The 27632-nt window shown below is 39.1% G+C and overlaps 1 protein-coding gene across 2 annotated transcripts; it reads right to left on the bottom strand.

The window, feature by feature from the left end:
• Positions 1 to 211: 211 nt before the first annotated feature.
• CYBRD1 (cytochrome b reductase 1) lies at positions 212 to 27632 on the bottom strand. 2 transcript variants are annotated; one of them, XM_010960672.3, is made up of 4 exons: positions 27177 to 27522; positions 15064 to 15272; positions 4206 to 4360; positions 212 to 3648 (listed from the first exon to the last, which is right to left on the bottom strand). In XM_010960672.3, the coding sequence occupies exons 1-4, from the start codon at positions 27367 to 27369 to the stop codon at positions 3348 to 3350; spliced, it is 858 nt and encodes a 285-aa protein (XP_010958974.1). In that variant the 5' UTR covers positions 27370 to 27522; the 3' UTR covers positions 212 to 3347. The 2 variants fall into 2 exon arrangements, with proteins under 2 accessions (XP_010958974.1, XP_010958975.1); XM_010960673.3 differs by lacking the exon at positions 15064 to 15272 and having other exon boundaries at positions 3374 to 3648; positions 27177 to 27632.

The raw sequence follows: 27632 nt of genomic DNA, 5'->3' as shown, positions 1-27632 counted from the left end.
CTGACAATCCTGAAACTGTCCTCAGATCCTTCTAGCAGTGTAAAAGGTATGGTACTAGAGTACACTTTATGGAGAGATCTGACAGCATTTTCAATAAACAAACTTCAAAAAAAATTTTCCCCACTGAAAAACAAACAAACAAAACATGGGAAAGAGACTTTCAGAACAATGCCTACAAATTCTTGCCTGGACAAATTGTAACACACACAAATAGCTTCCAAAATAACTTTTATTACTATATAAAAACAAGCCAAGAAAAAAAAATAGATGTATATTTTTTCTACAAAATTATAAAATATTCAGGCTATTTAATATTTTTCCATAAATGTGTTGAGACAAAAAGGCAAATTTAAACATAGAAATCTTTTCCACTTAAAAGTTTTCAGGTACCTTGTAAGGGATAAATAGTTTTCGTTCTTCTATACTTTCCTATGCAGCTCTAAGCAGTTACAGTTTTCTGTCAGTTATCTAAAAAAGGACATACAAAGATAAAAATGCCACCATGTTGCAATAAAATTAGCAAAAAGCTTTATTTTTTCCTTTGGGCTTTCAGATTCGGCAGTTGTAGTCAACTGGTATTGCACTGGAATTTCCAACCCAGCAGGGAAAAGAGCCTAATTAAAAGTGAGACATCTTTATTTTGTCCTTTAGAAAACAGGAGCCACTTGTCAGTATTTCTTAAAAAGGGCAATTACCTTCTTTGTCATTTGATTGTAAGATCTAAGATACTGTTTCTAACCCACACAACTTAAATGAGACCACGCAAAGAAAGGGAAGAAGGACTTGGGAGGGTGGATTTAGTTGGACACGAGGCAAACGGGAAGCTGTACACATTTGATAACATTAATTTAAAAAGGATATTCCTTTGAGTTTCTCAATAAACCCTTTGAGACAAAAGGCTTTAGTGTTGATTTAGACAAGTGTTAAAATAAGGCTTTTTTTCTTCTGAAATTAGATTATGGGGTAAGCCAAGCCAGGCTATCTCTGCAGATGATATAAGCTATAATTATTTGGGAAGATTTCAATCACTGTTTTGGAATTGATACTTAAGGCTTTCTTCTCTCCTATTCTTTTTGTGGGCTTTTTAATGAGATATTTTTGGGGGAGATACTTTAGGTAGGAAATCTCAGCTTTTGAAAGATAAAGGTACAATTATCATTAGAATAAAAAAAGCCCATTAAAAGAAAAGTCTCAAGCAGAAAGGTTTCCTAGATACATTTTACTATGCATTGTTTTCATAAAGGTTGAGAAAGAAAGAGAAGTTCCTATAATATCTGTAAGATTACCCTCACATTAGCCCACAAGAAGGATAAAATAAAGGGCTGAGGTGAGGGGTGCTCAAAGTCTTCTCAATGGAGCAGAAAAGTCTAGAGCCAAATCCAGAATTAACTGTTCACTAATAACCTCCTTCTTGGCCTACATGAAATGGAATGGCAGCTTCTATCCTTGGGGCTGTCACCAATCCCTTCCCCTCAGAAAACTCTGGAATTTTGTGCACCTCTATGTAATGAAACATCCATTTACCAAAATACATCTGTGTGTGATGATACAATTACTCCTTCCACTTAACACCAAAATTGCAGCATGCTCCACTTATACTGAATTTACTTCCTACTGCATGCCAGGCACTGGGCTGGACACTGGGAATCATTACGACACTACTGACAATTTGGGAAATAGAATTAAATAAGAAGAAAACAGTATTTTGGCCAGAGACTCTTCAATGGTTATCCATGAAGCTTAAGGGACCTTATGGAGTGTAGCTCATACTCAGTCTATGGAAGTAATTACCAGTTACCCTAAAAGGAAATTCACTAAGCACCAAAAATGTTAAGTTTATTTGGTATAAACTGTAAGGTTTTAAATCAACATTAAAATGCTCCAGTATAAAATTGCAGGGAAACCAAAAATCAACCCCAAAATGAAAAGCATCATTTCAGCATAGGCACTGTTCTAGGTTTTAATTTAAGTCAGTCCAGAGCCTAGACAGAGGTCTCCATGCAGGAAAGTTGTCATCTCTAAGTCTCCATCCAAAACTCAAGATATCCCCTAAAATTCCACCAAAATCAGGAAAGACCCTAGCTCTTGCCCCTAGGGAAAGGCAGACTATGAAGTCAGTCTTTCCTATCTCGAAACCCAAAGTTGTTCAGCAGCTAAGATCCTGAAGAACAAAAATTGAAATTGAGGAATCTTGGATGCTATGGATATTCTTGCCTAATCCTTTCTTTGTCACCAAGACACAACTTAAAGATCAAAGAGGCATCAAGGTAGACACTTTGGCAGTGGCAGGGTGCCCATGATGAATTTCCTGGCCAAACTGCCCATGATGAATTTCCTGGCCAAGCTCATAAGTGGTGGAACTGAATCTCAGTTCCACCACTTATGAGCTGTGTGACCTTCAGGCAAGTGACAGCTCTCCAAGCCTCACATCTCTCATCTGTAAAACAGATTTTAACAGTACATACTGCATAAGTTTTGTCTGGGGATTTAATGAGCTAAGGTTTACAAAGTGCTTAGAACAGTGTCTGGCACATAGTAAGTTCCATGTATAAACAAAACCCCAGAAACTTGGAGTAAAGTACTCTTTGAGATTTGTTAAGTGGTTTATACTGCTTAAGCATTCATGCATATTCTCATTCTAATTAAGTTTGGAATCTGGATCATAAAGTACACTGAACCCAAGTAAGCCTTGAGACTAAGTCGGTTTTGGAAAAACTTCCAGGACCAGCTGGAGATTTCTTCAGCTACCTACAACCCAGTCACTGCTCCAAAATACCCTAATACAAACCCTGGTCCCCAGGGCCAACCTAAGGCCAAACCGGCCAGGGAGGGAGCAGAGGGCAGGCACAGGGTAAAGGGAACCAGTTACTTTCCTACATTTTTTTCTGTACTCTAGTCATGATATCTGTGGAGCATAAACCCTGTCCCAGATATTCATGACCTCATTCTAAAACTTCAAGACTGGACTCCCAGAATTAACAGAAAATGACTGCAAGACAAGAGGCCAGGGATAGTTTAGTTTATCAAATTTACCAACCAACAGACACATTTTGATTGTATGTTCTATCATATGTTCAAGGCACTGTGCTAAATGCTTTGGTCCTCAACCAGGGAGAGGTAACATCACCACAATTTATATCCACTATTATTTACTTTGATCATCTCCTTTCTAATTCAGGTAAGTTCATAGGCCTCAATCAATACAAATGCATTCAAGATATTCTGCTTTATGATTAGAATAAATATGGACTCAGTGGAGCCCAACCATCTTAGGGCTAAATACGAGAAGCTAAACTGTAGAGCTGGTTTTTTAAAGTGAAGTTACGTGGCTATATCTCTACCCCGTTTTACATGGTGGATCTCTGTCCAGCCTCGTCAAGGGTGAAGTTCCTTTTCCTCGCTGCTGCTTCACTGTTTAACTCTGAATCTGATTTGTCCACATTGCCAAAGTTCATTGCCATGGAACTTTCCACTCCCTCTGGAGCGCCTCCATTTGGCTGAAGAAGGACAGAATTTGGTTCTTTAGGGCGTTTCCACTGTGGTCTGGTGACTATCCAAAAAATGAGAGCCCCATACAGTAGAATCAGAAGGCTGAGGGTATTTGTGAAAACACCTTCTGGCGGGAATGTACTGTATGCAGGATCTTTCCTACAAAAAAGGAGAGAGTGTGTCCAGTTACAAATAGGGTGATAACAGCGACATGGCAAACTGTCTTGAATTTATCTGCTCAAAACACACATTGGCAGAACTTCAGTGTAAATTCCCTTAAAGCTTGATATTAAGGAGAAATTTAAGTAATGTTTATAATTCACTCAAAGGAATTGTATGAAATACTGTAAGTATGAAAACAATATAGCATCTGGAACACCCGTATCACTTAAAAATTGAAAAAAGGATAACACAAAATGTACGTACACTACAATTATAGTTACTATAAAAATATGCACATCAACATGGCTGAAAGGGCATGTATAACTTCAAGAGTTGTTTTGTAAGAGTGGTACAATTTGTTGGACTTTTTGGTTCTTCTTCCAAGCATTATTAATGGTACATTACATGTATAATAGTCTTCATTTGCAAAAATAAATATCCAAACTTTTTATTTTCAACATTTAAAAAATGTTATTACATTTTCCCAATGGAACAAGTATTTAACATTATACAGTTTAAGAATTGAAAAGTATTAGGAAAACTATGCAACTTACAGGGCAAAAATCAGTTTCTCGGTCACTCCCATAAGTACTGTCGCAATCACTGTCCCAAAGATGAGAAGCCCAGAATAAACATGCAGGGGTATGAGAAGTGCTCGGAGAGAGAGTGGAGCCCAAGGAAGCAGAAAGACGAAAAAACCTAGGAGAAGCTAAACATCAAAAAGTTCAAAGGTTATCATTTAATTTTGTTTTAACTGATTTTAAAATTATTATTATAAAAGCAATATGTACAAAATGAGAAAACATGTCATATAGATCCAAAGGCATAAAATGAAGTTTCCCCACTTCGGTTCCACTCAAAAGTAACACCTATTATCACTTTCTCAAGTCCTTCCAGAAAATTTCTATGATGAAATAGGTATAGGTGCATGTGTGTGTAAAGAGAGAGAGGAGGAGAGGTTTTAAAAGCAGTAGTGGGTTTTACTATACGTATTTGTTCTGCATATTGCTTTTTTTCCCCTGAATAGTGTATCTTGGAGATCTCTGCATGTCAACACATGCTTACCTAGTTTATCCTTTTTCATGGCTAATATTCTAATTTAAGATGGTAACATAAATTATTCAGTTCCCTATTAATGAATGCTTCTGTGTCCAGTTTTTTGCTATTGTTAACAAGGCTACAGTGAACATTCTGATACATACTTGTTTGTTTTTATCAATGTCCCCAAGGTTGCCAAGTAGGAAGGGAAGTAAAAGATTCTTAAGTCACTACATCCAAAAACAATAGGACACATTTAGTCAGTTCACCCTAAAAAATTATGTGGAAAAAAGTTGGCAATTTTGTTTTAGGAGGAAGAAGTGAGTTCTGCAGAAAAGTTCTCTCCATTTCCTTGATAATTAAATCCCTAGTGGGATAATTCTCTGCAGAGAAGACAAGATTCCTAGGTAAACTATTCCGCTAATGATTTCGCAGTTTTGTTTTTATTACCCCACACCCGCTGCCTGTTAAGTAGTCTGTTCTCCTCAAGAAAATGAAGATGACTTAGTGACCATTAAGTTACTGAGTTTAAAGGGACTTTTTTTTAGGTATCTCTTTGGGATCTACCACCCTAACAAAGCAACTAGGAGCAGATAGGAGAATGAAGAGAAAACGCTAACATCATGTTCACTATTCCTGGTTGAGAACAAAGGCTTAACGGGGGATAGAGAAGAATGAAGGCTGAAGGGGAGTGATGCCCTAAAACACATTTAGAATCAGCTTACAGGCAATGGTGATGAATGGAAAGTAATTGAAAATGCATTCGATAGGCAGGTTTGCATGTTTTATCGTCCTTTAATACCACAAATACCTGAATAGATTAGAAATGGTTCAGAGAGTCCCCCCTGGTGTTTCAGAATGTTCCTAATTCTCCTTCAGTGAACTTTGGTGATTCTATTAGTATCCACGGGCCAGCATCCTCATGTACAGGCTGTGCTTTCTATACAAAAATGGGGCTCAGGTGAGTGGCTGCCTAGGATTTAGCACAAATATATTTCTATGAGTAAGTCACCATATCTTTTCTGTGACTTACCTATCGAAAAATATATTTTCCTTATTTCTGTTCTCCTGCCTCTTTTCATTGCTAAGAGTCTTACTGTTCTGAATGATTCTTGTTTTCTCTTCTTTCAGGATTTATCATGTGTGTCTCTTGTAATCCTGTAGAGTTCAATGATCTAAGCAGATGGGACATCAGAAATTTGCTTATAGGAGCAACCTACTTAATTTGCCTAAATGTCACTTTCACAATTAAAAAATTTTCTTCAAAAAATTAAAAATAAATAAATTTTTTTTTCAACAAAGGAAAATCACTTTAAAAGGAAAGGAAAAAACTATAGAATGCTTAACTTTGATTGTAAGTGTTCCAAATGATGCAAACTTATAATTTATAAAACTTTATAGTTTATAATAATCACTCTTTATTTCCTTTTAATCATCTTAACCTTACCATCTTAGAAGTAATATGTCAACTTAAAATCTAGTGGACTGAATATTACAAAATCCCTTAGCCCCTTTAAGTTAGTGGTTCCTGAAGTATTGTTCATAGAAAACCTGCACCAGAAACACAAGATTTTATTTAAAGAGACCCCTGGGCCACATCCAAATCTGCTAACTCAGAATTTCTGGAAGCAGGGTCCAGGAATCTGCATTTTGACAGAATGTCAGGGTGATTCTTAACACATACTGAAGTCTAAAGACCACTGCTTTTGAGTCATTCAAATTATTTTGGAGATACAGGTTAACTGCAGTCTGGAAAATACCTAAAAGTGAAGGCAGTAGAATCTTCCATTCTGTTCAATCTAAAACACTAAGTGCCAACTATGTGCAAAGTGCTCCAGTGTTTAGGAACCATCACCTACAGAAAACTGTTCTTCATCAAAATGGAGTTCTTATGAGAGCTAAAGAAAAGTAAAATCTCATTTAAAAAGTTATTTTTTAGATATGAAAGTGAAAATGTAGTATGATCCTATTATACTTAAAATTTTCTAAAACTATGTATTCATAAACATAGTAAAAACCTGAAGGAAATAAACAAAATACTATAACATCTCTAGATAATGGCATTATCAATGTTTTGCAGGGTTTTCTTTATATTTTTCAGATTTTGTGAATTTTTCAATAAATGTATATTACTTTTATAATTAAAAACAGACAATAAAAGTTTAGTCTTAAAGTTCCCGTGTTAAATACCTGGGCTTTTCTGAGTTAATTATTATTGTCTTTTAAAGATACAAATGTACTTTACTTTGACAATTTTATCTTACTTTATGAAACTGATGAGTTAAAAAAAGATATGTGTAAATTTTTAGACATAACAAAAAGTTTTCTTTGCAAAAGTCATTAATGAGATCAGGAAACATGCCTAGCTAGCTTTTGTTTTGGGTATGATATGCTTTTTTTTTTTTTAAAAGATAGAGGTGGTTTTAATGAGCAATCAAGGGATTTACAGATTATTATATGAAGGCTCCTCCCAGCTCCTCTTCATTTTTCTGCGATGTATACACAGTCAGCATGGATTCAAACAACTGCAGACTGAAAATATTTTTTAAAATTCCAAAAATTTCCAAAAAACAAGACTTGAATGTCAGGCAATTATTTACATAGCATTTACATTGTATTTACAACTGTTTACATAGCATTTACATTGTGTTAGGTATTGTAAGTAACCTAGACATGACAAAGTATACAGGAGGATGTGAACAGAATATATGCAAATACTACACCATTTTATATAAGGGACTTGAACATCCTTGGATACTATGGGGGTCCTGGAAGATATCCCTCGCAGGTACTGTACTCACTCATCCCTTCATTAAATCACATATTTCTGGTCCCCATCTGTAGAGTTTCTGACTCAGTAGCTCTAGAGTAGAACCTATCTGAGGCTCTGTATTTCTAACACCCCTGATGATGCTAATGTTACTGTTCTAGGAACCACACTTTGAGAAGCTCTGTCTTAGGTCATTTGCAAGTTGTGTTCTTCAAACATGGCTGGTCGGAACCAACTAGAATATGTCCATAGTTTTTTATAAAAAGAAATGACAGACATTCAAATTGGACACTGTCTCCAATATCCTACATCTTCTTGCTGCACTGTCTTTCATCAAGTGCACCTGGGAATACCTCAGCCTGGCTTAGCCACCCTCAGGACTACCCCTGGTCTGCTAGGCACCAGTGGAGTAGATCATGCAATCAAGGAGATTAGCACTGCTATAAATGGGTGGTTATGATGCTCACGGTTACAAGCACTTCAGCGCTGATCAACAATCCTTCTATTGTCTGATTTATCAACTGGTCCTCCATGCTACCCCATACTCACAATTCTGGCTCTCCTGGGTGCCTCCCCACTATTGGCAGATGACCCTACAACCACTGCATGGGAAAAACAGAGGCAACTTCAGAGAACAGCCTCAATTATCTGCCACCAAACAAACCAAAAAATCATCCCAAGCCAATAATTCTTTGCCTTCTTGGATTCCAATGGAGTTGGTGGCCTCCAATTTTCTAGCAGTCTCAGAAACCTGCTTCTCGAAGACACAGCTATGATTATTGCACCTCTCCAGGATTCACAACCTTTCCTTCTCTACTGATGCAAAGTCAAAAAAAAAAAAAAAAATTGCACCCAAACATCTGCCATGACTCTTGTCTCTGACCAGTACTACCCACTTTATCCTCCCCTTCTTACCCAAACCTCTTGATTGAATTGTCTCTATTTTCTCACTGTAAGCAAAGGAGCATTTTTTCTCAACATCCAATTCTGCAAGGATTAACCTGCTGTGGTCACTGACCAACAGTGCACTCTGTGCTTCAGACAGAGGAAATGAAGACAAAAACAGGATGCTCTGTGCTTTGGACAAATAGTCCCCTTAGATATTTAGATGTGTGTCTCAAGGATTCTAGTCAACCCAGATTCTCGCATCTTCTCATATATTAGAAAAACACTAAAATCATAAACTTGAAATATATGTTCTTTGTGACTAGCAGTAATCTTTTACCAAGATGAATACTTGACTGCAGTTATTTTCTGGCCCCAAATGACATATATACTGGCTTCTTCCCTACTTTGTCAGAGCAGTTTACTCAGAGCTACTGAGTGGATGTCTCTCAGGCTACAGTTCTTAGTAAGACCCAGAATAAAACCTAAATTTACAGCCCTCACGTTGTGCATTTTTCTATCAGTCGACAGTTTTGGCAACCATGAAGGGACCCAGAGCAGACTTCTCTCCTTCACCTGAATGCTGCAAGGATCCAGAGCCTTGGTACCAGCAAGGGACCAGACCCTTGTGCCCGCTGTCTCTTTGGAGAGTCCAGATGACCAAGTGAGTCTCTTCAGGGTCTTGGATCTCCCATCTTGGTTGAGAATCAGGAGTTTTATTGGTGATGGATAAACTCACTATGAGGTACAGGTTTTCCTTGAACTTAAGGCAGTTCAGGAAGAGGTACCTGAATTCTCAGTTGAAAGTCACTAAGAAGGTTTGGACTGGGCAATTAGGTAAGGAAGGGGCTGACTTGGCATCTTTTCTTGAATTGGCTACTTTAACAGAGTTTGTTGGACTAAAAGTGAAGATACCATATGAGAGCTGTTAGCTCTGAAGATAAGGGACAATAGCTCCTGGCCAGCTAAGACTCTGTCAAGCAACTGAGAAACTTGTGGAAGTCCTCTTATCACGCAGCAGTCCCACAGAAAAACCCATGCACGGATTAAACACCATTTGTCCAGTGCTCTGTGTGCCAGAGGTGGTGTTAGACTGCTGAAAGGGAAGCTGAGACACATAAAAGGACTAAAACTACTCTAGGGTGACACCTAAAGGAATTAAGCTCACAAACAGCACACTGACCTAACACAGTTTTCAATAGCAATTTTATCCTTACAAACAGACTTTAAAATAGGGGGAAAGCCTCCCAAACAGAAGAAGGAGTACCAGATGATCAACCTCTGACTAACACACCGGCCAGGTTTATGTACATATGAAGCTTATACTTGCAAGTACTAACTGAGATGGGAAAACTATGCTAAAGAAGATCTCACCCTGAAATGGCCAAGATGGAGCTCTTTTGACATCCCCAGATTGGCTTTGTGTACACAACTAGAAAAGCTGGTTTGGAACACACACACACACACACACACACCTTTTCAAAATTCTGACTTTAAGGGAACAAAAGTCTATCTTAGGAGGAGCTTACATTTATCTCCCTGTGCCTCTGAGACGTAAACATTTTACCAGGTCTTCTCAGGAAACTCTTATCTAGACTATTTTTTAACTGAGACTGATGGGGGAACAAATGGGAAAAGAAACCTTTTTAAACTCAGGTGAGTAAACTTAATTTATTCCAACTGTTATAAACTAGTGAGTTTTACATTGTAATATCTGATTCATGACTAAGTTTTAAAATGAAGCTATGAGATCTCTGGTAGTGTCTGCCTATATGCCCATCTGTACATTATAGTATGATGTGTTTCTGCTTTTGGATGATATTATCAAAATTAGTTTGTAAAAAAGCTCTTTAATTGGCTTAAAAGTAATTGCTTATAAATTAAATATTTCTAAATGTAATAGAAACTAACCCCAATTTTTCCAAGATCATGTGATCTAGGATTAAAACAAGTTTAAGTTTGTTAGTTTAACAGGACTATCTTTAAAGTTAACAGCATTAAATGTAAAACTTTTATTGTATCTAGGTTTATTAAAAGTCAAATAAGTTCATGTTATCTCTGTTACAAAATCTGTCAGTAAGAAAAATAATTGGCATGATGATATTTTCATAAGTAAATTATCTGTAAGAGATAAGAGTGTGTAGGTGAACTCTTTAAGAGTAACTATGTTTTACGATATGTCTACTTAAAAATAGTTTCTTCAAATCTTTTTGGTAACTTGAAACTTTAGAATTTTGCTATGTTAAGTTAAATGATGGGAATTCATTGACTGTCGAGATCATTTCCAAATAAGATAAAATACTGAAAAATTAATTATTAAGCAAGTCTAAATTTACCTACTTTTGTCTTCTTATTAGAGACAAATGAAAGATGTTTGGATTTTTTACACACATATCTTGTACCACATTGAGGAAAGAAATTATGCTATGGGGAAATGTATGTTTCTAGAAATTATACAATGCGTCCCTAAGTTTGCCAATCTGGAAATGCTGGTGCAACAGGCAGTTCATAATTGCGCATATCACATCATGAACTAAACTTGCATCCAGATGAATTAAGTACTTAAATAACAAAGACAAAACTTTAATACTCTTAATAGAAACCATAGGAGAAATTAGGATTTCCAGTAGTATGACTGTAGTGTAACCTGTTGGCTATTTACAGGCTTTTCTCTTAGGCCAATTGTTCTCAAACATCAGAGTGTATCTGAATCACCTGCAGGGCCTGGGAAAGCACTTACTGCTGGGCCCCACCCTCAGGGTTTCTGATCCTGCTGGTCTGGAGTACAACTTGAGAATCTGGTTTGTTTTGACCTCAGGGTAGGGGAGGATTTCATAAACAAGTCATCAAAACAAAACAAAAAATAATAACCTTAAAGGAAAAGATGATTAATTTGTTTCATTAAAATTAAGAATTTCTATTTATCAAGAAATACTAACAAAAGAGAGAAAATACAAGCTCCAAAATGGAAAATGTAAGCAATATATATAAATGAGAAGGAATTTAACACAACTCCCACAAATCTTGAAGAAAAAGAAAAACAAACTCATTTCTTACACGGACAAGAGACATGAATGCAGTGCCAACAGGTGCCTGCTAAGGCCCTGTGGCCCCCAAACTTCCACCCTTAGGCATCTGCCTGCTCCTCTTCCAGAGATAAACTCCCGACACGTGTTCGCCTTCACAGAATGAACAGCCCTGGGAAATGACAGCCTCACTGCAGCTCAGGCTGACTTGTCTCAGCCCACATCTCCTCCTTATCAGGGTCATAAATTCCACTGCCTTACTTGTGTCAGCCCATGTCTCCATCTTACTGGAGTCCTAAATCCACTATCCTCCCACATACCAAAGCCCCTTACCTCACTTACAGCCAATCAGAAATCTGTTCCCCCATCCCTTTGTGTTCACAGCGCCTTTCTCAATAAACGACCCTGCACATTCCCACTCGGTGGACATGCAGCCACCTCTGGTCTGTGTGGCCTGCTGTTGCCGGTGGCAACGTACCTATTAAACTTTTCTTTGTTCTTAAACTTCTCCCTTTCTGGTAAATTCTTCTTACCAACCCATGTCACTGGCCCTGCCAAGTGTCCCCCAATCCTCTGCAGATACAGAAAGATGACTAACTTTTTAAAAATTTTATGTAGGCAAATACGTCTTTCTCTTCCTTTCTTGTTAACTTTATGGTCTCCCCTACTTCTGATTATACACTTCTTAACATTCTTTTTCTCTTCATTGACTTAGAGATTTTTATACTCATATCTTTAATCTATCCGGAATCTTCTTTCTTCCTTTGTGTGATGTACAGAGTCTTTTTGTTTGTTTGGTTTCTTCCAAACAGATAGTCAATTATGATGGTAACATTTGTTAAATAAACATTCTTTCCCCAGTGAATTGAAATACCATAGTGTCACAGAAAAAGCTTTCAGACACACCTGGACTTTTTCTGTACTCTCTATTCTTTCCATGAATGTATTTTGTTTATTCCTGTGTTAATAACTTGTTTTGAATAAAGCAGGGCTCCCTTCACTACTTTGTTCAAAATTTTCTTGGTTATCCTTGGGCAGTTGTTTCTCTGCATAAAGTTTAAGACTCCCGTTGGGTTTAAAGTGAGAATTATATTAAACATAAATATTAGTTGAAGAGGGAAGGATGTCTCCATATGAGATTTTCTTTCAGTAACGTGGTATCGCTCTAATCATACCATGTTGTCTGTTTTTCAGTAAGATTTTATAGTACTGTACTCTAAGATTTATAGGATTCTACTTTCTATGGGCAAAAGATACTGAATGGCTATCTTATATCCAGCCACTTTTCCAAGTTCTCTCTTTATTCTAGTCATCTCTTGGGTTTCTAGACATACATTATATGATCTGCAAACAGAAAAAAAAAAACTCACAAATTTTCTATTATTTATACAGATTTCTTCATTATCTTGTATATTAGCTAAAACTGCTAAAACAAATTTGAAAGACAAATGGTAGCAAGCATCAATATCTTACTTATTGAATGGAAAGGTCCTCAGTATTTTAGAGTTTAGGCTGATGTTTGTTGCTGGATGTTGGTAGAGATGTTTACCATCAGAGCCGCCACCTTAGATGTGAAGTATGGTACACATTGGGCCACATCTCAGAGGAGTTTGTTTCCTCCCAGTGTATTGGAACAGCTTAAAGCATCTGTTCCTAAAGGTTAAAACAATCTGGACTTGATGCCTTTTTTAGTGATAGACTTCAAATGACCTTACCAATTTCTTCTAATGTTATTGGTCTTTTTAGGTTTTCTAATTCCTCTTGGATCAAATTTTGTAGTTTATATTCAGCAAGAAAATAATCCTTTTTCTTTCTTTAAGATTTTTTCAAAGAATATTATCATATTAAAATCTAATAATCTGTCCTTACTTTAAAATATTATTTGTATTTATGATTATATTTCTTTCTTATTCTGAATGTTGTATATTTAATTTTTTCTCAGTCAGGTTTGCAAGGGTTTACCTATTGTAGTCTATTTTTTTTAAAGTTTTTTTGGGGGGTGGGTAATTATGTTTGTTTATTTGTTTGTTTGTTTATAGAAGAGGTATTGGGGATTGAAACATGTGCTAAGCACGTGCTCTACCACTTGAGCTATACCTTCCTCCCCCTTTTTTTTAAAAAAAAGAATCAACTTTTCATTTTACTTATAGTTTTGATTTATAGTTGTGATAGGTTAAATTATCCAACCCTAGAATCTGGCCCTAGAATCCCACATTCTGGAGCGGTGCAGAGGAAGTGAGGCAAAGTGAGGGTAACAGACCAATGAAAGCAGAACAGTGGGCTGAGAAAAAGTCCCCAAGAGATGCCAGTAGGCCAAGGGGATCCCCAAAGCAACTGGCAGCATCTCAACAGCCCCTGCTCTTACCATCTGACTCTCTGAAGGGGGAGGGTCCATCAGCGGGCAGTGGAGGAGGAAGCTGCCTCCCAGATGAGAACACCAAGGGAAAGTCAACTTTGAGGACAGGAGAGCTGAGCTCGGCTCAGACACCCAATATGAGATAGTCTTCTTGTTCATTCTTGATCAGGAAGATCATGTTTGACACAGGATCTGCCCTGTGCTCCCCTCATGTCTGGCACCTTTCAACTCCCCAGTCCCTACCTCCAGGCATGCTAAGGCAAACTTAAATAATCAATCATATCTAGATATAAACTTTTATTTGATTAAAATTCAAAGAGACTTAAGGCTTTAAAAGTCTTACTTTAAGAAGAAAAATCACAAATTAATGTCTGCTAAGAGGTCCTTTTTTAAAGAGGTCGTACACTCATATATTGTAAGCTATGCCTTGGGGTTTTGTGGATTCACTCCAGTTTCTTACTCTCCTATGACTACAGAAAAGTAAAGTTAAGTGATGTCCTGATCAGGAGTTTGTATATGTACTGACTAAAGAAAGGAAGTGAATCGACATAGTTTACAGATTTTTCAACAAAGTGGTTAACACCAAAAACTTTAAAAATTAACCTTAGATAAATAACAAGGGATATCCCACTGTACAGCACAGGGAGCTATATTCCATGTCTTGCAATAACACATATTGAAAAAGACTATGAAAAGGAATATACATATATATATAACTGAATCACTATACTGTACATCAGAAACTAACACAACATCGTAAATCGACTATACTTCAATTAAAAAAATTTTTTTTAATTAAAAAGTTAATGAAAATACAAAATTAACTTTACTCTAGTGACCTAGAACAGCCAAACTCCTATCTCACTCCATTAATTTACATTCAAAGACAGTGCTCTCAAGAGTATGTGTTTTTAATAAATGAAGACGGGAGGAAAATAAAATAAATACCAATTCTTCAAAATCTAACAAAGAGATAAAAAGTCACCTCCTTACTCATAAAGTTAAACTTAGGAAATAGAAGTGTCAGAAAATATGGGGAAGAAACCTAGAGCTCTTGCCTGTGTTAGTTTATCCAGCACATGGAATGTAAAGTCCAATCAATGGCAGCTTAGATGTTATGAGATGGCAATTTCCCTCCACCCATGTGTCTATATTTAAAACCTCACATTCAAGCAAATTCTGCAGTTCCAGGGCCCCCTCAGGGGAAAATACAAATAATGGAAACAAATGGAACAATGACCAGTGGGAATGAAATGATTTCTAAGAAACTATGAATGAATAGTATCTAAATTGTTTCACTTTTTACATCTCACTTATAAATACGCTGAGATACTGACCTGTAAGATGTAGAAAATGACAGCTATCAGACCAACCCAGCTGTGCAGACTGTACATATTGGGGATGTTCCTGGAATTGTGGAAATCAAAAACGGCCACCAGAGCAATAATGGCGAGAATGGTAGCAACCGTGTGTAAGCCCGCGTGGATGGATTTCATCAGGAGCTTGCTGCATTTCCAGGTCCATGGCAGTCTGTATACAATGATGGCTAGAGAGACAAGAGGGGACAGAACATTTGGGGTTTTTCTGAATCAACATAAGATGAACAGTTTGACACACTGAACACTCCCTATCGTGAAATCCTTTTCTCCTGGCTTCTCCTTCTCCCTTCTTCCCTGCCTCTCAGTGGTTCCTTCTTGGGCTGTTTGCTGGCATCTCATTTACTCCCAACTTATGAACAAATCTTGGTGCCCCTCAGGCTCAGTCCTAGGACTTTTCCCTCCCTCTGCATGCTCTATGGGTGATCTCATTCACTATTTCACTGAAATGCAACCCACATGGCAGGGACTCCAAAATTCTCATCTCCAGCCCAGAACTTTCTTCTGAACTCCAGACTCACATAATCCAATGGCTTCTCAACATCTCCATATAGATGCCTCTCAAATATCTCAAACTGAACACATCCAAAACTAAATTCTGAATCTTACAATCTGGTTTCTTCATCTAAGTGTCTTTGTTTGATAAGAAAAAGACTAAAGAATAGAAAAATATGCACAAAGATTTAAATAGACGAAAGAGTATGTCCAAGTTTTTCACAAAAGAGAATATCCAAGTGGCTAATAGACATAACAAAGATATCAACTTCATGAGTCAACAGAGAAATGAGGATAACTCAGCCACATATGTGAGTGGCTAAACATGGAAAAATACTGAGTACTGGAGAGGTTGTGAAGCAATCAGAACCCATGTTTTGCTGGTAAGAGTTTAAATGACAACAAACACCTTGGAAAACTAGCAGTATCTACTTAAGCTAAACTTATGTATACCTTATGATCCAGCAATTCTACTCCTGGGTATATAACTCAAAGAAATATGTACTTATGTTCACCATAAGAATATTATTAGCAGCACCATTTGTTGTGACCAAAACCTGGAAATTTCCCAAATGACCATCATTAATAGAATGAATTAAATAAATTGTGATATATTGATAGTATGTTATAATATATAGCAAAGAGAACGAATGATCTAAAAGTAGAACTTCACCCAAAGATATGGACCAAGCTATAATGTCAGTGCCAAGAACCCAGACATATACAAGTATATACTGTATGATTCAATTGACATGAAGTATAAAAACAGGCAAGACTCTTCAATAAGAAGTCAGGATAGTGGATGCCCTTGTGAGCGTACAGCAACTGGAAAGGAATGTACAAGAGATTTTTAGGCTTCTGCTAATATTCTGATTTTCAATCTACGTGCTGGTTACGTGGGAGATCACTGAAGGAAGAGTCATCAAGCTATATATTTATATGTACGCTTTTCTGCGTGTACATTAAGCTTCAACAAAAAGATTTTTGAAAATCTTTTCTTTTCATTTTTTTTAAGTGTCCTGGTTTAGGTAGTAGATTATATGGCCACCCTAACCAGCATGCAATTAGTTTTGGTTCTGAAAACAGTCTCCTGCCCCATCCACCTTCATCCTACTCCTTCAGTCCATGTCAGGGAAAATTCAGATAGCTGGAAATGTATGGCAGATGGTAAAAGTTTAAAGGCTGCTTTCTTGGAAGATGGATTCCATTATATCAGCAGTGAATCATCTGTATTTCTTAGTGCCAGAAAAGAAGGAGAGGAAGATGAAGCAGCAGCAGCAGCCTCTCCCCACTAAAGACATAATTTGGATGTATGAAATTTCATTGGATCATAAAAATATAGATTACCTAGTCCATTTTCAGGCAGAAACACAAAAAACCTACAAAGACAAATGTGAATTCAGCCTCTTTAAAGCTTTCAGTGCAAGATGTCAGCCTTCCTGTTCCTTGGCTTCATTCCAACACTAGAGATCCCTCACCATGAGGACAGAATTCCTTTTATCTAATCCAAATTCTAAACGATCACTACTTACTAATTTTAGTGCACAAATAGGTGTCTTATAAATGTTGATTGATTATATTTCCTTGAGGACATGGAGACTTTGTAGATAATCATTTCTATATTCAGTAAATCTTTTCAAACCATTTAATGCAACACCTTAATAGGTATATTTTTAAAAGCTAATTCAAGGGCCCTTCTCATCCCTACTTCATCCTCTCTGAGGGCAGGAAAGTGTCTTGCTGTTTCTCCTTGTATCTCCAGGGCCCAGGACAGCCCTGGGCTCAAAATATGTATGAAGCTCCGTAAGTATTTTTTAAGTCTTATTTTGAGATAACTGTAGATTTCTATACAGTTGTAAGAAATAATGCAGAGAGATCCCACATACTCTTCACATAGTTTCCCCCAATGGCAACACGTTACATAACTACAGTACAGTACTACTACAGGAAATTGACATCAATGTAATCCACTGACCTCATTCAGATTTCATTAGTTTTATCTGTGTTCATGAGATCCTTAAGTATTTTTTAAATAAATAAATGTAAAAGCACTTTCTGCAGACTGATCGAAGTTCAGAAATCAAATTGATGGCAACTCCAACTTTACAGTTTCCCCTCCTCATGCTTTTTCTCCTCTGATGATTCAGAGGCACACCCTCCTTGTGTCTCTAGTGGGTTTTTTGCTCTGTTTTTTGCATTTTAAAATTATTTTTATGCTTAAACTTATATCACAAACATTGCACACATCGTTAAATTATCTTTGAAAACATGAATTCAGAGTGTTACTATATTCTCATACACATTTGATTTTCTAGGTAATAGACTAAACAATAGTATATTATTGAAATGTAATTGACATATAGATTATTTCCAATATTTACTAAAATAAATTTCATTGTCATAACTATATCATTCTCTAGTTTTTAAAGAAAGCAAATGTATCTTCACCCAATGGCTTAGTGATCTTTTATCCAAACAGTCAAGCCTTTTACAATCTGTGTGATCAGGCAGCAGTAAAATAAAAATGGGCAAAATATTAAAACCTAATGATACATCTCCCTTTCTCCTGGTTTAGCCTCATTTAACACATGCGCGCGCAAACACACACACACACACACACACACACACACACACACAAATACCTGAGTCCTTGCAAGGTGTAGGTACCATGCTAAATGCTCTACATGTTTACATAATTCTCAAGTCTGTGAGGAAGGTGTGATTATTATCACCATTATACCAAGGAGGGAGCTGAGGCACAGAGAGGAGAAGTACCTTGTTCAATCTCAATTAGTGTTTTAAAATCAGTACCATTGTTGTTATCATCACCATCACCATATCATCCAGGCACTGCCCCAGGGGAAGGACTCTTAGAATGGGAACTTGAACATCTACATGTGAAAAGGAAATACTCAGGATGTGCGCTTGAAAAGCAAATCATGAACAGTAAGTCCCAACAGCTTTTCCTCCTCAATCTGGACTGTATTATACCAAAAGTTTCCAAAATCAAAACTAATCTCAGATGTTAGAACTCAGGAATAGTCATCGTGACTGAGGAGAGTTACAGGTGTTACCAGGGGGTTCCGGGGTGCCTGGAATGTTGTTTCATGATTGGTACATGAGTGTTCATGTGATGAAAACACATCACTTATAATTTAGGTACTTTTCCGCATGTATGTGGTTCTTCAATAAAAAGTTTACCTAAAAAAGTGTTGCCCAAAATGCAAAGACAACTATGTTCCCAGTAAAGAATTTTCACTCTTGTCAGTACTATGGGCACCACAGAGAAATGTGTTAAACTTCTCATAAAACTGCAGTCTACCCACTGTGAGTGTCAAAATTTGACTTTTAAGCCTTTCACATTTACTCAAATGTTTTTCAGATTGGTTGCACACTAGCTTTCCTTCTCCAACAGTAGCATGAATGGAACACAATTTAATTTTTTATTGACGATTTTGGGTTATCAATAAAACATACTATACTATTACAATAAGGGAAAGCCCCTAGGGACTTCTGAAGCAGGAGAGGTCCCTGCCTCTGATCCCAAGGGGCCCAGACAATTGTGAGTTTTTAGTCCCCGGGTCTAATTTAGAGTTTTTCTATTTCTCTTTTAGTTTCTTGCTCACGTTAGGGTGCCTGCCTCCAACCTCTCCCCTCCATCATCCTGCATTATCTTTTATTCCTATCAGCTTGGCTTGTCAATTTTTATGATGGCAAAAATCTTACCATCTGTTAAACCTGGGTGGTGAGTATGTGGGTATCTGTTATATTACTTTCTGTATGGTTGAAAGAGTTCATAATAGCCTTAAAGTTAGAACAATGTTTTTGTAAGCTTGCAAACCCCAGAGCCAATTAGTCTCAACTCTTAAGCAGGCAGCTTGTGGAAATCTGAGGGGCTCTCACATGAGTGAGGCAGTTTTCAGCCCATACCCTGGCGACAGAGAAATCCTGCTGGATAGCTGAACAGGCTTCAGAACACTCTCTGGATAAACGAAGGAAAACCGCAAAATGGTGCATTTGCATAAGGTGTTTACATGCTTTTAAAAATGTATAAATAACCAAAATATGGTGGACTTCAGGAGAAAGGGGCAACCTTAACAAATCAACCGCATTTCTTAAACAAGAAGCTCTTCTCAACAGTTGTAAAAACCGCCTGGAGAGCGGAATTTAAGTAATTCCTGCTTCTTTGGCTTGGCACTCACCTAGACATCATTCCTGAGGCTCAGTGAGAAGGAAGAAAAAGGTCCCACGAGCCCATGAGGAGGGGAAATGGTATCAAACAGCTGCTTGGGATGGAAACAAGGGTTTTCTGTTAGATGCGCTAGTTGGCAAGACCATTTTTGCCCAGAAAATGAGTGGAAACATCAACACATATATGGGAAAAATACATTTTAAAACTTTTTAAATGAAAAATTATTGGTGGTGAAACATGCTACTGTTGATAAACTTAGAAAGAAAGGGAGGAAGGAAAGAAAAAGAAATCCACACCTGTGTACAGTTATTCTTTCGACAATGAAGGGAAATATGAAGTCACTTGAATTGAATTGAATTATTAGAAAATTTCTTGGGGGAAGAGTGTAGCTCAAGTGGCAGAGTGTGCGCTTAGCATGCATAGATCCTGGGTTCAATCCCAGTACCTCCATTAATAAGTAAAAATAAATAAAAACTTAATTACCTACCCCACAAAAAAAGTTAAAAATACATAAATAAATTAAAAAATTTTTTAAATTACCTCCTCTCCAAAAGTATAAAAATTTAAAAAAAGAAAGAAAATCTCTCCCTTCCTAGCAGCATAATCAACTCAGGAATATGTGAAATACATATTCTCTAAGATGTAATCTCAGGGTTGACACCAGCCTTGTATCCACATACGATTACAAAACTATCCACAGACACCAGTTTGTCTCACAGCAGGCAATGCAAATACAGAATTTGTCAAAGTGTATGTGGGGAGAAGGGCATTTGCAGGGAATGACATAGAAAACAATTTGACTCTAGTTCTGTGTTTAAATCTTGTGCTTCAAGAAGGTAGCAGCATGTCTGTCTTGCCTATTGTCACCTCCCAGCATTTAGCACGGAGCCTGACACATACTAGGAATTCAGTATGTGTTGAATAAATAAATCTTAATAAAGTACAGTAATTCATTCAGTATTTCCCAGCAAACGAGCAGATCCTCTTTTAGAATACATGAACTAAAAAATAAGATAATTTGTAGCGCTGACCCAAGTGTTAGCTCACATAGAACCAAATGGTCTCCTTCACATAAGTAAAAAGTATTCTGCACTTGGATCCATGTAACAGCTTTAGGGAAGCTTTAAATGAACCCCCAAATAAAATAAGAGTAAGTTTCTGAGTTTGAAGTATATTAGAATTTTAAGACACTTATAATCTACTGAACTATGGTGTGCCCATTACACTTTTCTTCACTCTTTGAAAAAGGTATTATTTTGATCTCCTTGGTAGAGTGTTCAGAGCAGGATGATCAAGATTTATAACTAATTTCCCTGTGCACCTGAGAATCTACCAGACTCAATCCAGAGGACCTCAAGTTTAAATGGAAAAGCAGAGAACCCTCTTTAAATACACTCCTTGAAAAGATTCCTGCAGTGGCTATCAATGGGAATCTGAGCTTTGAAACACGCCTGTGAGGTCAGACTGTCTCATGGAGAAGTATCATGAAACTGAAAACCTTTGGAGAATTGAAATGAGGGAAGTGATTTGGGTGGTTTGGAAGATTTGTTTTAGCATCTTGGCTATAGAAGCATCTCTTTGAAGTGACTGAAATCCTCACAAAGGCAGCTACTTGGTAACAAATAGTGTATGAAAAGAGAAAGATTCAATTAATTGACTAGATGTTTACAAATACCAAGAAATGTTGTGTTGTTAGAGACACTGGCTATATTTTCTTGTGCTGCATATCAGTATTATGACAGATTAGAAATACTATTGGCTCTGACATCATCTGATGGTCTAATCCTGGTCAGGCATTTGATCTCTAAAATTAGGAGGTGAACTTCAAATCCTAGACAGCTCTGAATATTTAGGGCTCCGGTTTCCTAGAAGAAACCATAGCTCAGCTCTAACAAACTCTGATGGGAACAGCTTGTAGACAGGGCTATAGATTACTCACTTGTTTTACAGTGTCTGGCATATAGTAAGTGCTTAATAAATGTATGTTAGTTTCCTTGTAGGTAGGGCCCCTGGCTTAAAGGACTGGCCAAGCTTTCACTAATTTAGTAAATATTTATTAAATGCCGACTATGTGTTAGGTAATTTTCTATACGCCATGAATACAATACAGCAGTGAAGAAACAGACAAGGGAGCCTACACTCTAGTAGAAGACAGACAATGAATGAATAAATAATGAAAATAGTCAGTGGTCAGAATTTGGATAATACTATATTTTGAATCTGGAGTCTATATGATTTTCTGATGGGTTGGATGAGAAACATGGAAGAGGAGGAGGAATGAAAGACAACTGTACAGACGACTATTCTGTCATGATCCAGAAGGATGAAGTTGCCATTTACAGAAACAGGGAAACCTGGGGGAGGAGTGGTTTTGGGGATGTGAGGAAGATGGAGAGCTGAAATTTGGACATGCCTATTTGACGCCCAAGTAAAGAGTCTGAGTAGACAGATGGGTCTGGAGTTTAGGGGAGAAGTCCAGGCTGAAGATATAAATATAGGAGGATTCAGTGAATACATGGTGTTTAAAGCCACGAGACTGGATGAGATCACCAAGGGGATGAGTGCATCGGGAAAGGAGAAGTGGTCAGAAGACTGGCCCTTGGGCTGTCTGTCTTAAGCAATCAAGGAAATGAGGAAGAACCGGCAAGGGATACTGAAAGGAGTAGGCAATGAGGAGAAAAGAGCCAAGAGTGTCCAGTGTCCTGGACGCCAAGTGAAGAAGCATCCCAGGGAGGAGTAAGGGGTCGGTTACACCAAAAGCTGCTTTCTGGTCCAGCAAGGTAAGGACTGAGAATTGATGAGGACTGGAATTAGCCATGTGGAGGCCATTGATACTATGTTAAGAGCAATTTTGGAGGAGTAGTGGAGTAAAGCCTGACTGCAGTGGGTTCAAGAGAGAACAGGAGGAGAGGAATTGGAGACAGCAAGTACTGACAAAAATTTCTAAAAGTTTTCTGGTATAGCAAGCAGAGAATTGAAGGAGGAGCTGAAGGGGGAATATGGGGTCAAGAGTGTGGTTGTTTTTAAGATGATATAAATTATAACATATTGGACATAATCCAATTGGGGAGAAACTTGATGCACAAGGAGAAAGGGAGAGTTGATGACATGATGTCCTTAGGTAGGCAAAAGGGGACACAAAGAGTAGTCAGGCAAGTAGCATTCTAATGAGCTTGAGGCCTTAAGAATAAAGATGCATTTCCAATATAGTATCATCATGCCCTTTCTTCCCTGAGGTTGATGGAATCAGTGCTTTCAAACTGGCTCTCAACAGGAGAATCACTGAGGGCAGAGGAGGGCGCTTTTACTTTAGATCCTTACCATTGTCACCACAAATGAACGGCTGTAAAATTGCATTTTGTTACTCACAATTAACGATGGTACCGGAATAAGCACTCATTCATTCAACAACTATTTACTGGATGACTTTATGCCAGTGCTAGGTGTTATTCCAGATGCTGTGGATATAATCGTGAGCAAAACAATCATGCCTAAAACATTTTTAATAGTTACATTAAAAAGAGATCTGCACGTACTTACTTATAACAAAAAAATGTGTTTCGGGTCGCCTTGAACGCTGTCTTTATGCTTTGTAAAAAACCCTTGTTTCTTTTAGATTAATAGGTTTCATTATCTATGGTGTCCCAAAGGATGGTTTTGGAGTAGGTATTTGGGGCACCTTGTCCATTATCTTCTTTGCCAGGTTTTACCCCATTTGCCAGGTTTTACCCCAATAGCCTTTTAAAATATATTCTTGAAATTTGGTCACTTTTAGAGACATTAATAGGATCTTGCATTTGGCTTTCATGAACCATTCTTAATTTCTTTTAAATGTTACTTAAATGAAGTTATATTCTCTCACAAAACCAACCTGAGATCATTATACTATTGAATTTCTCCTCCTTCAGTTTATACAGTGACGAGTTCTACGTGTGGAAAAGTAAGGAGTACAGAATTGCCGAGACTTCTTTTCACTAAATTTATATCCTTGAATTTCCTACTTTTTACTAAAGAACACATTCCACCTTGCTGAACCTTTTAAAAGGTCAACAGCCACTTTGAGAGCCTTTATTTGTTTCAGTCTTTTCTGTGGCCTTTTCAAGTTCTGTTTCTCTGATTTCCTGGCAGTATACTTATTTCATGGGAAACATTCCTTCTAGAGAAGCACAAAGCCTCTTCTAAAGTTCTCTTTGGAACTTCCTCATTCATGTTTGCTAGATTTCCGACTAGCTTAAAGTTTTATTTCACTTTTAGATATCCTATAGTCTGTTAGATGTTATTTTAGAATATTTATGTTTTCCAAAATACAGACACAGATACTTACTTTATTCCTTCTATGTCAGCCTTGCTTTCTTCAGCGCTTACTTCTGAAAGGTGTTTCAAGGGGCACATACTTGTTCTCATTTAGTTTTAAATATTGTTTACTGTTTGCATTTGTAAAGCATTTTATGCTTAGGGTAATAACTAAAGGTACTTTAGCCTTCCCTTCTCATCTCTAAACAGTTGTGTATCACAGAAGAACTCAATTACATCATGTTCATTATTAGAGATCTGAAACAGCATAGCCTAAAAATTTGCAATTGAAGCAATTACACACAGGAAAAAAGCTTTTATAACATGGCTAGTCTGTAACATGTGTGTTTTCCACATGGTCTATAAAGTCAAATATTTACTCCTAGTCCTTCTGGAGGCTTCAGTACTGCTGGATGTGAGGGGGTGCAGGTGGGCCAAGACTTGCAAGAACTCATAAGTGCTATGTATCTGTATCTATGTATGAAAACATTTATAATCATGCCTATTAAATGTATTATCTGATTAAATCTGGAATCCAAACAGGATGAGTAATGTTGACAGGACAAACATTCCAAAATTAATACAAACACAGTAGCTAAGCTTAAATAAAAGCAGCAGATGAAAATTTCCAAAATACCCATTTACACATTTTTGCCGCAAAGTGAATATAAGCAGATTAGGAACAGTCTAAAGTTCAGAGAAATCAGAAATTCTTTTAGGAAAACTATAATGGACTCTAAGTTTCAAAGTGTATTTTAGATGGCTTTTGCTTCTCTAAAAAGGATATTTTGCAGAAAATCAGCATATTGCCATAAAAGCAGAGAAATGAACCTCGAAAATAAAGCCACTGAAAACATTTCTACTACTTGTGTGGGTAAGTTGCTGACCTGCTCCGGTCCTCAGTTTACTCTTAAATATCTGTGAAATGATGAATTTAGTGGGCACACCAAAGGCACTCAATAAATGGTAGACTGTCTCCTCATAACAAGGATTATCATCTATGTTTCCCTTACCCTCAGTCATGAGAAGGTATTCCAGTCCCTCTGCAGTTTCTTAGTATTAGGAGCTGCTCTGAAGAATTGGTAGAGAGATGAAGAGACTGTTCCTACCGCTTTGAGCAAACAGAAAGTGTTGACAGCTCTGGCCAATCTTAAGAGCCCCACCTCGAAGGAAAGAGTGCTTCTGCTGACAGTGACTTTGGAACTTGAGTATGTTTTTCTCATTTTAGTGGTGAAATAACTGGGACTTACGCAACAAAATAACTCAGCTGGCCAGTGGTACTCACACCCGGGTGCCAATCTCACAACCAGGAAGCCTCCCAACCACAGCTGGACATTAGCAAAGGCTTCCACTACCTCCCAGAGTGTGAGGATGCTGGCCAGGCCAGCCAAGGCGGCTGCCCAAGGTTTGAACGGAAACAAAAATCTTTTCTTTAGGAATGAGGTCGGCGCTTTTTTGTTCTCATTTGTTTGTGGAAAGTTAAATGCTGGTGGAGAAAAGGCAGCCTTGCTTAGAGGCAAGGCCAGAAGTTTCAGCCTATGGGCACCTCTACCCTAGCCGTTTCCACTCTTCTTTATTTTCTGCGACATTAACCCCAGTCCACCACTTTCTACCTTTACCTAATTACTTTCTCCGCCAAGCCCTTGAGTTCACTTTTTGGAAAGCGGTTACAAAGAAATGGTGTTTGCACCACTAACCAGAGGTTCCTCCAGCCCAATAGCAGCTGAAGGAAAGGAAACTGTGAGGACATTGTGAGCAGCACTACACAATGACAACAAAAACTGCCATTGTGTGGCCGGGGGAAGGGGGCAGGTGAAATGGGTGAAGGTGGTCGGAAGGTGCAGCCTTCCAGTTATAAGTCCTGGGGATGTGATGTACAGCATGGTGATTACAGTTAATTATAGTATATCCCGTATCTGAACGGATCTTAAAAATTCTCATCCCAAGGGGGAAATTTTTTTTAAGTCTGTGAGGTGATGGATGTTAACTAAACATTGAGGTGATTATTTCCATATATAATCATGTCACACACCTGAAATTAATGTCAATTATATCTCCAAAAACAAACTTTCATCGACTGAGTCCTCCTCCCTCCGTGCCAATCTCATCCCAGAGAATGCAGGCCCGCAGCTGGCTCACCCGAGCCAAACGCCGACACGGCAAACCCGAAAGATGTCCTAAGTAGAAGCATCTCTTGGATCCAGGCAGCCGCGGGTCCCCTGCGGGCATCTCTGGCCCTGCGTTCCGGGCCAGCGCCCAACAGGAAGCCCCGCAGGGGAACTCTGGCCAGTTCGCAGCCACAAAAACAAGTCGGGCTCAAGACTGTCCAATGACCAGGCAAGGCAGCGAAACACCCTTTTGAGTCCTGGCAGCTTCTCGGGCTCTACTGCGTTTAACGCTCTAGGAGTGAAACCAGGGCTGATGCTGCCTTCATTCACCCCGGCCACCGGCAGCCTGGCCCCTTCACTCAGGGGTGTGGATAAGACAAGAAGCAAATTGTTGCCCCTCCATTTTCCCTTGCTGCCTTCTCCTAACCGGTAGCTTCAAGCAAGTTTCATGAAAGGCCTCCCCTAAAGAGATCTCTGCGCCCCTGATTGCATAAGATCGGCCCACTGGGGGCGATTTTCGGGGGCTCGTGGTCTGCCGAGGTACACCGCGCTCCCGCATCTCTCCTCCACTCCCGCGTCCGGCGTCGCTGGCGCGCCTCAAGTGGCGTCCCAGCCACTCGCACCAAAGAGTTAACCAAGTGGGGCCGTAGCGCCCAGGCTGGCCCTCCCCGCCGTAGCAGTGCCTAACCGACCCCGCTACGCGTCTCGCTGCGAACCCCGGCCCCGCGGGCCCCTCCGCCCCGCCCCAGCGCCGCGGCTCCCCCGCTCGCCCACGACCGCCCTGCCCGCGGCCCGCGGCCCGCGGCCCGGGGAGCCCGCCCTCCTCCCCTTCCCGCGCCGTGCCGCGCCCCGCCGACTCGACTCCCAGGCTCCGCCGCCCGCGCTCTGCTCCCTCACCCCCTCCCTCGCCCAGCCCCACTCGGTTGGAACTGAGTCGGGAACCCCTGGCCCCTCCCTCCCCGCCGCCTCCCAGGAGGTGCCAGTACCTATGCCCTGGATGAAGACGAAGCCGGTGACCATGAGCACCGGGTGCCAGTTAAACTCGAGCGCGGTCCCGTCCCAGCCAAGCCCCTCCCGGTAGTGGAGGACCCAGATGAGGGTGAAGATCACGGACAGGAAGCCGACGAGCAGCGCCGACACCAGCAGCCCCAGGAAGCCCCTGTAGCCCTCCATGGCCATCTGCGCCCATACTCCGCGCGATGGCAGCCGCAGGAACTCGGCGAGGCGGCGGCAGCCTCTGGGTACTACTCGGGCCCGCGGCGGGACGCGGCGTCTACTTCTAGGAGTCGTCTCCGCCCGGGGGAGGGGCTTTCTCGCGGGCCTGTCCCGGACGTGGGGCCTCCACGGGGTGGGCAGCTGGCCCTTGTTCAGAGACGAGCCCCACCCTCGGGATCTCGTGGTCGCCTAGAGCTCTTGCTCCGCGGTGGCCGCCCCTGGCCCGC

Source organism: Camelus bactrianus, chromosome 5, assembly GCF_048773025.1.
Source record: "Camelus bactrianus isolate YW-2024 breed Bactrian camel chromosome 5, ASM4877302v1, whole genome shotgun sequence".
NCBI lineage: Eukaryota > Metazoa > Chordata > Mammalia > Artiodactyla > Camelidae > Camelus > Camelus bactrianus.
This window is presented reverse-complemented; position numbering and strand designations above follow the sequence as displayed.

Coding starts and splice junctions, on each gene's coding strand:
- CYBRD1 (XM_010960672.3), bottom strand. CDS start 27,369: ATGGCCATGGAGGGCTACAGGGGCTTCCTGGGGCTGCTGGTGTCGGCG. Junction 4,361..15,063: donor TCATTTTCTACATCTTACAG/GTCAGTATCTCA, acceptor TTTGATGTTTAG/CTTCTCCTAGGTTTTTTCGT. Junction 3,649..4,205: donor GAGAAACTGATTTTTGCCCT/GTAAGTTGCATA, acceptor CCTTTTTTGTAG/GAAAGATCCTGCATACAGTA.